Here is a 12,134-nt window from a genome sequence, read left to right on the forward strand (position 1 = left end):
TTTTTAAGAAAATAACACTTTTAATGAGAACACATTCAGTGTAATTGTTTTGACTTATTTTCGTTGTTTTGTTTTAGTAAGATAAAAGTCCAATGATTAAAATAAGGATATTGTATATGCATGTGTTTCGTGAACAAATTCACTGTTCAAAGTATAGGACTTAAAAATTTAAATGCACCTAGTAGACTTAGAGAAAAATTTAAATGCACCTAGTAGACTTAGAGAAACAATAATTTTCACATTTTTCGCATGTTTGTTGGATAACACTTGGAACCTGTTATTTCAAAGTCAACATAGTTCAATGAACAAGGCACCAGATAAATAGTTGGACTAATTCATAGAAATGCAACTATTCCATTAAATTTTGATGAAAAAGTGTATGAAAGAATGTACGGCTGCTTCTACACTACCGCCTATTGAATAGAGAGTAAAAATTTGGGTCTGAAGTTAATTAGGAGCTACCAAAATCTTCCTATGTCAAAACGCTACGGAAACTAAAACTCCTACTCCCATGGCACCAATGTTACCAACCACATTCATCAACAATTTGCCTCTCAAGCAGCTGCTGCTTGAACTGGACCATCTGATCGATAAAAACCACCACGGCCACGAGCCCGCCCCCTGCCCCGACCACGCCCTGCAAAACCTTTACATAACATATAGTCAACCGAATGTGCTCGGGTTCGAAACAATGGTATGGCATACTAGAGTTTACATACTTTTATAACCAAAAGAAGAAGGCTAACCAAGAGGATACTCACCAGGTACTGGTGGTGCCATAGGATCACCATAATCAAAATATCCACCTGATTGGTAACCATAACCGCGTCCTCTTCCACGAAATGCACGACCTCGTCCACGTCCACGACCTCTACTTCCAAAACCTTGCCCTCCATCCCAACCATCGCCCTGATACTCAGATGGACCATTGTAGTTCCCTACATGAGATCGACATTCAAATTAAGATCATGAAAAGATGGACCGTTGTAGTTCCCTACACGAGATCGACATTCAAATTAAGATCATGAAAAGATGAACCTCTCATGATCCTTGTTTAAGAGAATAATTTTACCTCTACCTCTGCCTCTTCCTCTACCACGTCCTCTGCCTCTACCTCTAGGCGATCCCTCTAAATCAAAGTAAATTGGTGCAAATTAATTAACATCAGTTCATTACTACGAGTAAATGAATTGAAATGTAAAAACCATTTTGTATTATTCACCTCCGTCATCTTCTAATTCATTCCATGGTTTCACCTGGTCAACGGGAAGAGGTGATTGGTACCTAAATAGAAGAAAAACAAATGAAAATGGTGGTCAAGAAGCAGATCCACTTCAATATTGAAGAACATGGAGCTTTAATACAGAATCTTAACAAATTAGGCAAACCACATGACAAATATTTACCCTGTGGAGGAAGCATCTAGCTCGTTCTTGGACAAGATAATTGATACCATCGAGACATGCCTTGTAGTCTCGAGACTGCAAAGAGTAGAGAAAAATGAGGTATCAGAACAAGTGTGTTACAAAGCTAAAAGTGTTAAATTTTCAGAAGCATACGGAAGAAGGCCTTCTTCGAGTGGCTCCCACATGTCAGTTATATCAGTAGATCCAATTGCGGTGCTCTGATGGAGACAAGCAATCCTTCTCTGAATAACAAGGAAAAGGTAGATAATATAGAGGGTATCGCAAGAATACCAAAAGAACAAGCATGGTGAAGAGAATAACTATACCTTAATTAGTTCAGCTATCATTACAGTCTTATTGATAGCTCTGCCCATTCCCTTGACAACAATCTCGTTTGACTCTTTATCCTATGAAAGAACCCAGAATCAGCCAAAAATGAAAACAATATAATAGAAACAAAGTGCAAATGTGTAGCTACGAACCATGTCCCGGGTTTGAATCCCTCCAGACCCACAATCAGCGAAAAAGGGAAAGATTAAGATAGGAAAATCATGATCGAGACAGTAGACCCAAAATTATGAAACTTGGGTATGGGTCTTTTGTCGAAATGGAATGACCTTATCTTTTTCGTTAATGGGTTAAGGGCGGAGTGGATTCTCTTTCGAGTAGACCTTACGAAACCTTAGTGGAAAAGAAAGTGGATAGAGAATTCTAGTTATTAGTGAAAAGACATCTCTATGTGTAGAGCCCCCTAATTGATATTGATATCAAAATCAAAAGCAAGGTTTCCAGTTTTTCATGGCAAAAGAAAAGCACTGACAAATAAAGTAATAGCATAAAACAAAACTTTGGCATTAAATAATGTCTCTAAAAGAAAAATAAAATTGACCTCGAATCAGGCATTTGGAGTATTAAAGCAGGAGCACTACAAAATTAGAAGTACAAATTGGACGTTGTTCTTCACCCACATAATTAAGTAATACCCATAATTGTACACGAGCAAATACAGTCGAGAGAAGAAACGAACCTGGAGAAGAGTGGTGGCATAAGTAATGTAGTTCCTCATCCTTCCTTGAGTAGTAATGCGAATCTCATTCTCGTTTATAGGAGAGTTCTCTAACTTCGGCTTCTCCACTCTCTGGTACCTATCCATCTGACACCACAAACAACAACGCAGGATTGAATACACGAATTAACGCTCAAAATATAAACAGCACGCAAGAGTTAATGATGTGTTACCGTGAGTGGTCTGAGTAGTAGAAGAAGAAACGAAGAAGTGAATAATCTGGAGAAGCTCGCAACCGATAGAAGAATCTACAACCACTCCATCTGTGCGTGAATTCACCTATTTGATTGGGCAGTGGGTGGTTTCAAAAACTAAGCCCCTCCGAAGGCCCCGTGGATTTTATATATAGAAAGAAAAGGAGAAGAAAAGGGGTGGCCGAGTATGATCCAGTGAGAGTAGGGCTTTGAGGTCCCGGTCTTACCGCCGACGCTACCGCACGTAATCCTCCTCGATCACTGCCATCTACCAATCCCCCTCCGCCATCTTCACTATCAGCAGATTCTCTGTGGAGTTGGGCCCATTTCACATCCCCTCTTCGGCCCAATTGGCCCATATTCACTCTTGGAACTTGGGTGTTTAAAAAGCCCAAGTCGTTGCAAGGTTCTCTTCTCTCTCTAAAATATATATGTTAAATATATTTATTCTATTCCATGCAAATCTTTAGATACTCACCAAATAAAGATGCTTTTAATAATGTTATAACCAGTTGATTACATTTAATGTTAAATTACATCCCAAGAAATTCGTATGTCAATCGGTGTTATGACATAAATGTACTTTTTCTAAAGTATAGATGGTGAGCAATATGATTTATTTTTGCATGTAATTGATAACTCACCAATATTATGGTGAATCATTTTCAATTTAGTATTATATAGAAATTATTTCCTCAGCTACTACATTGAAAGCATACCATCGTGTTTCTACTAATGTAGGACTAATGTAGGGCTAAGCAGCGCCTTTTCCTTTAGGTCCAACGTAATGTTGAGAAAGAAGAATAATATTTTTATATATATAAGCTACCAAAAGAAACAAGATAATAACTCGTATCACACGTGTCATTCACCCACCTGATCTAAGTCTCACTGTCCGAGCATTATATTGAGAACACCCATCTTAAGTTATCCTACAATATGGAAATCATAACAATGTCGACAATTTCTACTAGAAAACAGCTATAAACTTGCATTCAGTCCTGAAGGGTAAGAGTTATGAACATTGGAAAAAATTTGTATAAATTAAGGGCTTCAAGAAATCGCTGGCAGATATGAATCTGTAATTGAACGAAAATCCAACTCAAACTATGTGTGTTTCAGAGAAGACTTTCAACAAAATGCATGCATTGCAAGGCATGTTCAAAGAAAGCAGCAGCTCCACAAGTCGGCACTAAATGCATCCATCCAAGCCAACAAAAAGTATTCGCTTGACACTCATGTTATAGAAGAGCAGAAATGAAGAATAGGTACCAATTTCCAGCATAAGGAACAGGGCGTTTTACTTTTCTATCCAGACAGTCAACTCAATTTTAACCTGTACTTCTACATGCACCTATTACAGAAACGGGGGAGGCATTAGACATTGACTGGACGGCTGGAGGGATCTTCTTCTGGTTACTCCTAAATGATGAGAACCACGAACAGCATTCAAGCTCCTATAAACTTGGCTTCATACACCTGCGGTTGCTGCATCACAGAAGATATGGTATTGAGAAGAAGCTGAAACAGAGAAATCTAACACAAAGGAAATGAGTTCCAAAAGCCCTAAAAATCAAGCTCCCCGACACAATTTCTTCTTCCTAATACCAGTCTAAAAGAATTGAGAAATTTATTACGAGCTAATTGAAGCTTTTGAGTTAAAAACAAACCATGAACAAGACTGATATCTGCCTGCCTGCAAACCATCTCAAGTGCATTGCACGTTGAGCATTAATAGCAGCTTCCACCGTATCATATTGCAGATACACACATCCCGCGCTATTTCTGCAAAATATAAAATCATAAAAGAAAAATAAAACGATGAAATGACATTCTACACAAACAAACATCTATTTAATCACATAATAACGCAATGTTCGAAAGTTCAATTCTAGGACATAACGATGAAATGACATTCTGTGGAAGATTAAGTTTCCAGTGTGTATATATATAATAGATAATGTTGTCAGTCAAGTATATTTTTAAGTTTATAATAATTCAGGGCTAGTGGTCAGCGTAGGATAAGCCATTTCCATAGCCTTCCTAAAATTAAATAAGGAAAATAAGATTCTCCCATCCATGGAGGCATTAGTAATTTTTTTTCCATCCCTAATCCGGAAGTATCTGCAAATGAGGATCAAAGATCCAAGTCAATGCCCCAACAGGGCACAAAACAAATTCAAGAAAGATATGAACAGGGGACACATCCTGTATTTTAGCATTGTAGCAATAAATATGACCGATTAAAAAAGAAAGCAGAAATATAAATTTGAATAAAAAATGAATAGATGAAGTTTCATATGAGCTGAAGTAGTTAATATGATTATGGGGACAAGAAAAAAAGACTCACTTATCCACATATATATGCTTAACATGACCATATTTAGAACACTCCTCTTCAACATCTTCTTTGATTTCCAAGTCAAAGTCTGGTGCTGTCTGCAAGATGATTCATATCATAAATAATCCAACAGATGATTCATATCATAAATAATCCACCTCAAAAAATGAGAAACAGAACAACCGATTATTCAGTACCTCCGTCGATGGATCAAACATGTTTTTCAGTAGTAGGCATTCACTAGGACTTCCAACAGATTGTAAAACAGGTGGAGTAAAATTCGCTGGAAGTACTGGTGCAGCAACTGCAGCTTGACCATTTAGTGGCAAGCTGGTAGCTCTCTGATTTGGGGCTGACGCATTCAACACTGGAGCTCCAAGAGATCCTGCAATACTGAAACCATGAAGCAATAACCATGAAGCAGTTGACTTGCATTGATCCAATCCTTCTTTCTTAGAGAATAAAAATACGTCCATTCAGGAATATGGAAGTACTAACTACTAAAGAGGGAAAATAAGACATCTCGCTTCTTAATCACACTAAAAGGAGACAAACCTGGTAGCAATGCCAGTGCGGTCAAGCTTCTGCATAAGCAGAGCTCTTGATTGAGCATTCAATGCCTGCAATCAGTCGTTATAATTAGTAACCAAAAAGTGCTCTAGTTGGAAGTAATCAAAGTGAAAAAGTATCCAATCAGCACAGTTCAACGGTCATCAAATAAATGATATGACACATGATCATAATCTGATGACAATAGTCTCATCTTCATTTCTTTTCTTTTCTTTTTTTTTTTTGTTCTCCTTTTTTCTTTTATGCATGTGAGAGGAATAGAAAAATCTGAAGCAAGGTGTCATAAAAGAAAACTAAACACCAACCAGACCGCCCCCTTCATCATCATCAAGGTCATTTGATTTTGCAACGTTCTCTTGTGCTCCAATGTGATCTGTTACAGATGAAACCTGCACAAACAGTATTGTTTAAAACACACAGAACCCAGGATGTCATCATTCTTCAGAGAAGCCCGAATAACAAACAGATATATTAGTACTAAACATAAGTTAAAATCTGATAGGTTCTAGCAGCAAACTACCTTAATGGTTCGGCCTGCAATTTCTAATTTCCCATTCAAGCTTTGAGCTGCCTTCGCATGCTCTAGATGAGCAAACTGGAAACAAGTTAAAAAATTAAGACATACCTTTATGAGCTATGGACTGAGTACATCAAAAACTCGCAAAAATTGATAACAAATGATTACCCACTTGAACAAATCCAAAACCCTTGCAGTGACCCGATTCAAGGTCGAGAGGTAGTTGCACAAGCTCCACGGGACCAAAAGCTTCAAAAATCTAGTCAGAAAAGAAGTGATGCTCTGTTAGACCTCCATTCCAGAAGGTTTTCAAGGGAAAAACTGAAATGTATCTGTTTCCTGTTTCTAACATTAAGAAGAATAGGTTATAGCCAGTTTCCTTGTTTGAATATTCTGAATAGGTAAGTAATAACTCCCTAGGTCAGTTAATGTGGAGAAATGGATGACCCTCTCAAACAAGGGTACATGTGTATTTTGTGTGTTAACTGACAGTAGTGTGGAGAGGGATGACTCTCTCAAACTAGTCATTGGCAAGATAGGTTGTAATTTCCTTTGAAATATATCTGAAAGAAGGACAACTATTATAGTCAAAAGGTTATATGCTATGATTATTTTAAATCCGTAGAACCTGAATCTAAATTCTCTCCCAGAGCCTATAATTCATAGACTATGATTTTACAATAGGGAAACCATGTTCACTGCATATACTATCAGAAATGATTTTTATGCATAAATTTGTTTCTTGTTCAATGTCAGTCTACACTTGTCACTTGTAGAAAAAATAACTGCGTGTGAGAGGAAATCAAATATGAATGTCTTGAGATAAAATTTCATAGATTTATTGGTCTAAGTACCTCTCGAAGGTGAGTCTCAGTCATGTTAAAATGTAGATTACCAACATATAATTTCCTGTCTACTGCTCCATATGGACCTGCACCAGAGGCCCCAGACGTATTTGATTGAACAAGATTCTTTTCAGCCTCTGAAGGTTTAACCATAACAGGTTGCCCAAAAAGTAGTTGACCAGAGAGAGCAATAGCCATGGGCACAGACATCGCATCATAAAATTCAACATACCTGCAGTTTAATCAATACCTCAAAGTAAAATTATTAGAACATGAGACAGCAAAAATAAGAAACAAAATTTACAAAGCATAAGATAAATAAACTACACAGAGACCTCAGACTTTCTACGGACTAAATAAATAGTTAGGTCAGTTCATCAATGAAGAGGCAACACAAAACCAAATAGCAGATGACCAGCTTAAACTAGATGGGGGGGTCAGATGGTGACTATTTGTCGCCATTCCTAATTGTCAATTAGCATATACAAATTAATCCCCAGAAAAATCATTATTGATAACCGATAGAAACTCCTCTCAATAAAAATTCGTTGCACAGTAAGTACTATGGGAAAGTCAAGATGCCATAGAAGACCTTCTCTAATTTTCTTTTCTTTTTTTTTTTTTTAATCAAAGACCCCCCCCCCCCCCCCCCCCCCCCCCCAAAAAAAAAAAAAAAAAAAAAAACCAACCGCAAGCCAGAGCCTTTCTGCATACTTACCAAGGGAAAAAAAACAATGAGAGTAGATGATACACGACAAAACGTGTTAATTTTAATAAAGTGTAACAAATCACTGTTTGAAAGTTAACTTGAACCAAGAAATTACATAGTAGAAAGAAATGAATCTAAAACCAAGACCAGAGATAACAGAGTCATAGGAGTTAGGACTGTTTCTTATCTGCACAAAAACATAGAGGAGCAGAATTAGGAGTACGATGGGGAAAACAACAAAGGAAACCTCAGGTTTATGTTATCTACCTTGAACAAGCAGCATGAATTGATTAAACATGACTGCATAGTATTCCCACCATCCCTCATCATTATCGCATTGCTAGTTCATTTAAAAATACAGTTAAATTTGATACTTCAAAACTACTATATTAATAACCATATTAACGAGATCACAAGCATACAATATAAAACTTGTTTATCCCAAGACCACATACCCAACTCCTTTTGACCGTCTAGAATTCCTGTCCATGATCAGCCGGACATCTCTCACCTGAAATAGAAAAAACAATGAGAGCAGGTTATTTAGGAAGCCAGCAAAAAGGAAAGCAATAAAGGTTTCCGTTCTTTACACTCGAAGCAAAGCATCATTCAGCCATCAATGAGATCACGACAGAACTCATATACATTTTCACTCACCCCATATAAACAGAATGTTGAGATAGAAGAAATTGATTATAGTTTCGAAACTGAAGGCAGAGGAACAGTAACTGCAATATGAAGCAAATCTATCTCAATATCTATGCCATCATAACATTTGTAGCAATAACATTGCAACAAAAATTCCTCTATCTAATACATGCTACAGAGGTGAACAAGTACAAGGGACATGGCTCATGGAAATAATATAGATGCACGTATGACTGCTAAGACCTTTAATTGTTAATTTTTTGCTAAATAAAAAATAAACACTTATGTGCTTCACTTGAGTAACACATTTCAAATACCTTTCCCGCTTTTGAAAAGAATTCATAAACATCTCTCTCTGTGGCCTTCAAAGGCATCTGCACAAAGAATATAGAGGATAATAAAAATGATAAGCAAAATATAAAGAGAACATGAAAGGTAGGAAAAAACAAGGAAAACTATCAACCTGATATGCAAATACAGTTCTTTGATCCCTCTCTGGATCCGCTTCAGGCTCCACCATGTCTTTCTTTTCCTTCATTCTCCTGCCATTTGCACACACAAACATCAGGGAAAAATTGAAGGAAAACACAGTAATTTAAATTATAATAATGTAAAAGAAATTTAGAACGACTTAGATTTCTTCTTTCCACTCTATGTTACTAGGGGATAGTGATTATGTGAAGGCACAATCTTTTTTGAATGAATGTGAACTTCCTGATAAGACCTTCATTGCGGTATATCAGTAATTTAGGCTATAGAATGCACTAAGAAAAGAGAGTGAATAATAAAAATAAAAAAGAACTTGGAGAACAAGTCTACACTTTTATGATTTCATTTGATGTCTTCATTCCTCTAAGTATATGAAAAATAAATAAATTGATTAAATGATGGGCTTCTAGGATTTCCACACCATGGTGGTGGTTATCATTGGCTGTTGTCCTACCTTTTCTGTTGCAAAATACCAACTCAGTAAATGTCTTGAAAACTTTTGCACTTGTCAATGAAACGCAAGTGTTTTTTCTTTTCAAACAAATCAACAAATTAAAATAAATAAATAACCGACTGTCATTACCAGGCTTGAAAGAGGTCCTACTTTCCACGGAATATCTGGTTTAGCAATGATGCCAAACCAAAGGCCTGGGAATTAGCGCTAATGTTTACACACTTCACTACCTAGAGCATAAATGTATTCTAATCTAAGTTTCTAACTTGATACAATGCCATATTGTTTAATGCAACAATTTTATTTTAATTTATATCAGAAACCAATTTCATACAATAGATTCAAATTTAAAGACAAGCTTAGTAAGCAGTAACCAAAAATATATCTACCATAAACTTCGTCCTCCTATTCCTTGAGCACTTTTTCTCAACTGATGATGTGGGCTGGCGTCCATAGCCATGAAGATCATCTCATGGACTTCAAGATGTTTGGGAGTTCAAAGCTAAAGATAACCAATCAAGTATGGCTTATTCCAGATTAATTCATTTATGGTTGTGTGCTTGGTTGAAGCATTAGTGTGTGATTAGTTTGGTGTGTTTGAAGAGCTTTTGATCAGAGAATTGATAGCTTGTTGCACAAAGGAGTTTCTATTAAGTTTTGGCAGTTTCCCAGTTGATATCCTATTAGCCTGTAGCCTGGAGCAGTGTTTGGTGATTGGTGGAAGTGGTTTTTGTTGTTTTGGCTAGCTGGCTTCTTAACTTGTTCTTCTCGAAGTTGCTCGGTCTTATACTCAGTGCTCAAATATTTGGTAGATCTTTCGGCTCTTGTAATTTTTTTATAGATATTCTCTCGATTCTATTTGCTTGGATGATTGTTTTCGCCTCATATGGGAAGTTTCTATCCTTTGGACATTTTCCACGAAAAAAATTGTTTCGCGTTCAAACACACCGCCCCATAATTGTTAAGAATAACAACGAGAAACAAGCGGAAAATAAACGTATACGAGCAACACCCAACAGTCAATTGTAAGCTTTCAAGATCACAGTTCAACAAAGAGCGCACAAATGACAATTACCTGTTTTCTCTGACATCAACTTCACGTTCTTTCTCCCGAACAGACCGACTCCTGCTTCGCCTCGATCTCTCCTCTTCTCTCTCCCGCTCCCTCTTCTCCCTTTCTCTCCTTTCTCTTTCTTTCTCCTTCTCCCTCTCCCTCTCCTTGTCCCTTCTATCCTTATCTCTCTCTCTGTCCTTCTCCTTATGCCTCTCTCTATCTCTCTCCTTATCCCTTCTATCCTTGTCTCTCTCCCTCTCCTTCTCCTTCTCCTTATGTCTCTCTCTATCTCTCTCCTCTCTATCCCTGTCTCTATCCCTTTCCTTCTCACTGCTACCCCTATCTCTCGTACGGTTCCTTTCCCTATCCCTCTCTTTAACCCCATCTGTTTCTTCCTCTCTGTCTCTTCGATGCCGATCCCTCGCTCGGCCCGAGTGATCCCTATCATCCTTCCCATTGTCATGCTCGCTTTTCGACCTCTTGACCTTCAGCTCCTCGTCCACACGACCACCAGAGCCAGCTTCCTCGTCTACCTCTCTCTTTCTGCTGCTTTTCTCATTCCTCTCACTCTCGCTCTTCTTTGCCTTCTTCGTCTCCTTATCGTCCTGATCCTCCACGGCTTTCTCCAAGTAATCATACTCGTCGAAGTCCATCGAATCTTCAGAAATTCAACGGTTCGATAGTAGACCCGCAAAATGAAAGCTGGAGATCTCGCCGGAGTTCGTATTCGAACAGAATCAGCGAATCTAGGCGAGGCGAAATTTCGATAGATTGAAAATTCTAGGGTTTTTTTAAAGGGGTTTCGGGAGGGGGGAACTATTGGTTTGGCTTGGAGTTTCCAATAATCCGCGGGGAAAGACTTGGAGTTGCTTTTATATGGATGAAAACAGATCAGATTCGTAATTGAAAATGCAAATAAGTGAACTTATAAGATACCAATTAATACATCAATCTATGAATCTAAAACATTAGTGCTGGCTCACAATTATGCTATAATCCAAACGTTAGAAAACTCTTAAATAGTATTTAACTTTAAAATAAAACATAAATAATTCAAATATTGCATAATCAACTAAAATATTAGAAAGATTAAATCTGTCACGAAACTAAATTAAAAATACATAGTCTAAAATATATTAGCTTAGTTCCTATATGGTTCGATATTGGTTAATTTTGATCGTTGTAAGTTTAAATCTTGTTCTTCTTAAATCTTAAAATTTTAACAATTTTGTTTATATGTTCAAAATTTATATACAAATAAAACCCTTTTGATACAAATTTATGACTATATATTAAGAATCTTTTTAAACATAAAGTATCGTGTCATTTTTTCATCAAAACAAAGATGAAATGACCAAAGCGGTCTTCTTTTAAAAGTAAAGGGATTAAATTGACGTATGAAAATTGATAAAAGTTGGAAGTATAAAGATCGGTGACATTTTGAAAGTATAGCAAATAAACGAAAGTATAGCGAATAAAATGAACCTAAATCATTAGTATAAGGACTAAACTAATTATTTAAACCTATTAAAAATAACAAAAGTTTAGAACAAAATAAATGAAAATCGGGGAACTAAAATGGCTTATTCAGAATAAATGACAAAAAAAAAAAAATTCTACCATTTCAAGAATTTATTTATGAAGTTCGTCAAATTTTCATGCTTATTTCTTTTTAACTTAATTTGAAAAAAGATATTCTCATACTTTAATTCAAAAAAAGTAAAATATTTTACCAATTCAAATCATCATCATACAACAAAAAAAACTCGTCTAAAACTACTTATTAGGCCATAGGATTTTCATAAAAATTAAGAATCATTCCTCATTTCTTCATAATTTCG

At 36.6% G+C, this 12,134-nt stretch overlaps 2 protein-coding genes across 6 annotated transcripts; both read right to left on the reverse strand.

Moving 5' to 3' along the window:
* Positions 1 to 308: 308 nt before the first annotated feature.
* On the reverse strand, positions 309 to 2,969 carry LOC111804124 (uncharacterized). Of its 3 annotated transcripts, none has more exons than XM_023688824.2 (9): positions 2,646 to 2,969; positions 2,434 to 2,559; positions 1,733 to 1,813; positions 1,560 to 1,648; positions 1,407 to 1,481; positions 1,223 to 1,284; positions 1,079 to 1,129; positions 762 to 938; positions 309 to 646 (listed from the first exon to the last, which is right to left on the reverse strand). In XM_023688824.2, the coding sequence occupies exons 2-9, from the start codon at positions 2,557 to 2,559 to the stop codon at positions 555 to 557; spliced, it is 753 nt and encodes a 250-aa protein (XP_023544592.1). In that variant the 5' UTR covers positions 2,646 to 2,969; the 3' UTR covers positions 309 to 554. The 3 variants fall into 3 exon arrangements, with proteins under 3 accessions (XP_023544592.1, XP_023544593.1, XP_023544591.1); XM_023688825.2 differs by having other exon boundaries at positions 310 to 637; positions 1,073 to 1,129; positions 2,646 to 2,960; XM_023688823.2 differs by having other exon boundaries at positions 310 to 646; positions 1,073 to 1,129; positions 2,646 to 2,958.
* Positions 2,970 to 3,690: 721 nt separating this feature from the next.
* Positions 3,691 to 11,148, reverse strand: LOC111803640 (uncharacterized). Of its 3 annotated transcripts, XM_023688145.2 has the most exons (13): positions 10,315 to 11,147; positions 8,760 to 8,838; positions 8,614 to 8,670; positions 8,104 to 8,159; positions 6,949 to 7,171; positions 6,267 to 6,353; positions 6,098 to 6,172; positions 5,883 to 5,966; positions 5,563 to 5,627; positions 5,205 to 5,400; positions 5,017 to 5,105; positions 4,337 to 4,451; positions 3,691 to 4,154 (listed from the first exon to the last, which is right to left on the reverse strand). In XM_023688145.2, the coding sequence occupies exons 1-13, from the start codon at positions 10,944 to 10,946 to the stop codon at positions 4,116 to 4,118; spliced, it is 1,797 nt and encodes a 598-aa protein (XP_023543913.2). In that variant the 5' UTR covers positions 10,947 to 11,147; the 3' UTR covers positions 3,691 to 4,115. The 3 variants fall into 3 exon arrangements, with proteins under 3 accessions (XP_023543913.2, XP_086983817.1, XP_023543914.2); XM_087127691.1 differs by lacking the exon at positions 3,691 to 4,154 and having other exon boundaries at positions 4,404 to 4,790; positions 10,315 to 11,148; XM_023688146.2 differs by lacking the exons at positions 3,691 to 4,154; positions 4,337 to 4,451 and having other exon boundaries at positions 5,205 to 5,392; positions 10,315 to 11,148.
* Positions 11,149 to 12,134: the final 986 nt, after the last annotated feature.

This window comes from Cucurbita pepo, chromosome 10, assembly GCF_057944985.1.
Source record: "Cucurbita pepo subsp. pepo isolate OVF chromosome 10, ASM5794498v1, whole genome shotgun sequence".
NCBI classification, from domain to species: Eukaryota; Viridiplantae; Streptophyta; class Magnoliopsida; order Cucurbitales; family Cucurbitaceae; genus Cucurbita; species Cucurbita pepo.

Excerpts from the sequence above, each read along its gene's own strand:
- LOC111804124 (XM_023688823.2), bottom strand. The coding sequence starts at position 2,559 with ATGGATAGGTACCAGAGAGTGGAGAAGCCGAAGTTAGAGAACTCTCCT. Across the intron at positions 1,285-1,406 it reads CTAGATGCTTCCTCCACAGG|GTACCAATCACCTCTTCCCG; the intron begins GTAAATATTTGT and ends TCTTCTATTTAG. Across the intron at positions 1,130-1,222 it reads TGAATTAGAAGATGACGGAG|AGGGATCGCCTAGAGGTAGA; the intron begins GTGAATAATACA and ends ACTTTGATTTAG.
- LOC111803640 (XM_023688145.2), bottom strand. The coding sequence starts at position 10,946 with ATGGACTTCGACGAGTATGATTACTTGGAGAAAGCCGTGGAGGATCAG. Across the intron at positions 5,628-5,882 it reads ATGATGAAGGGGGCGGTCTG|GCATTGAATGCTCAATCAAG; the intron begins GTTGGTGTTTAG and ends GACTGATTGCAG. Across the intron at positions 5,106-5,204 it reads TGTTTGATCCATCGACGGAG|ACAGCACCAGACTTTGACTT; the intron begins GTACTGAATAAT and ends ATCATCTTGCAG.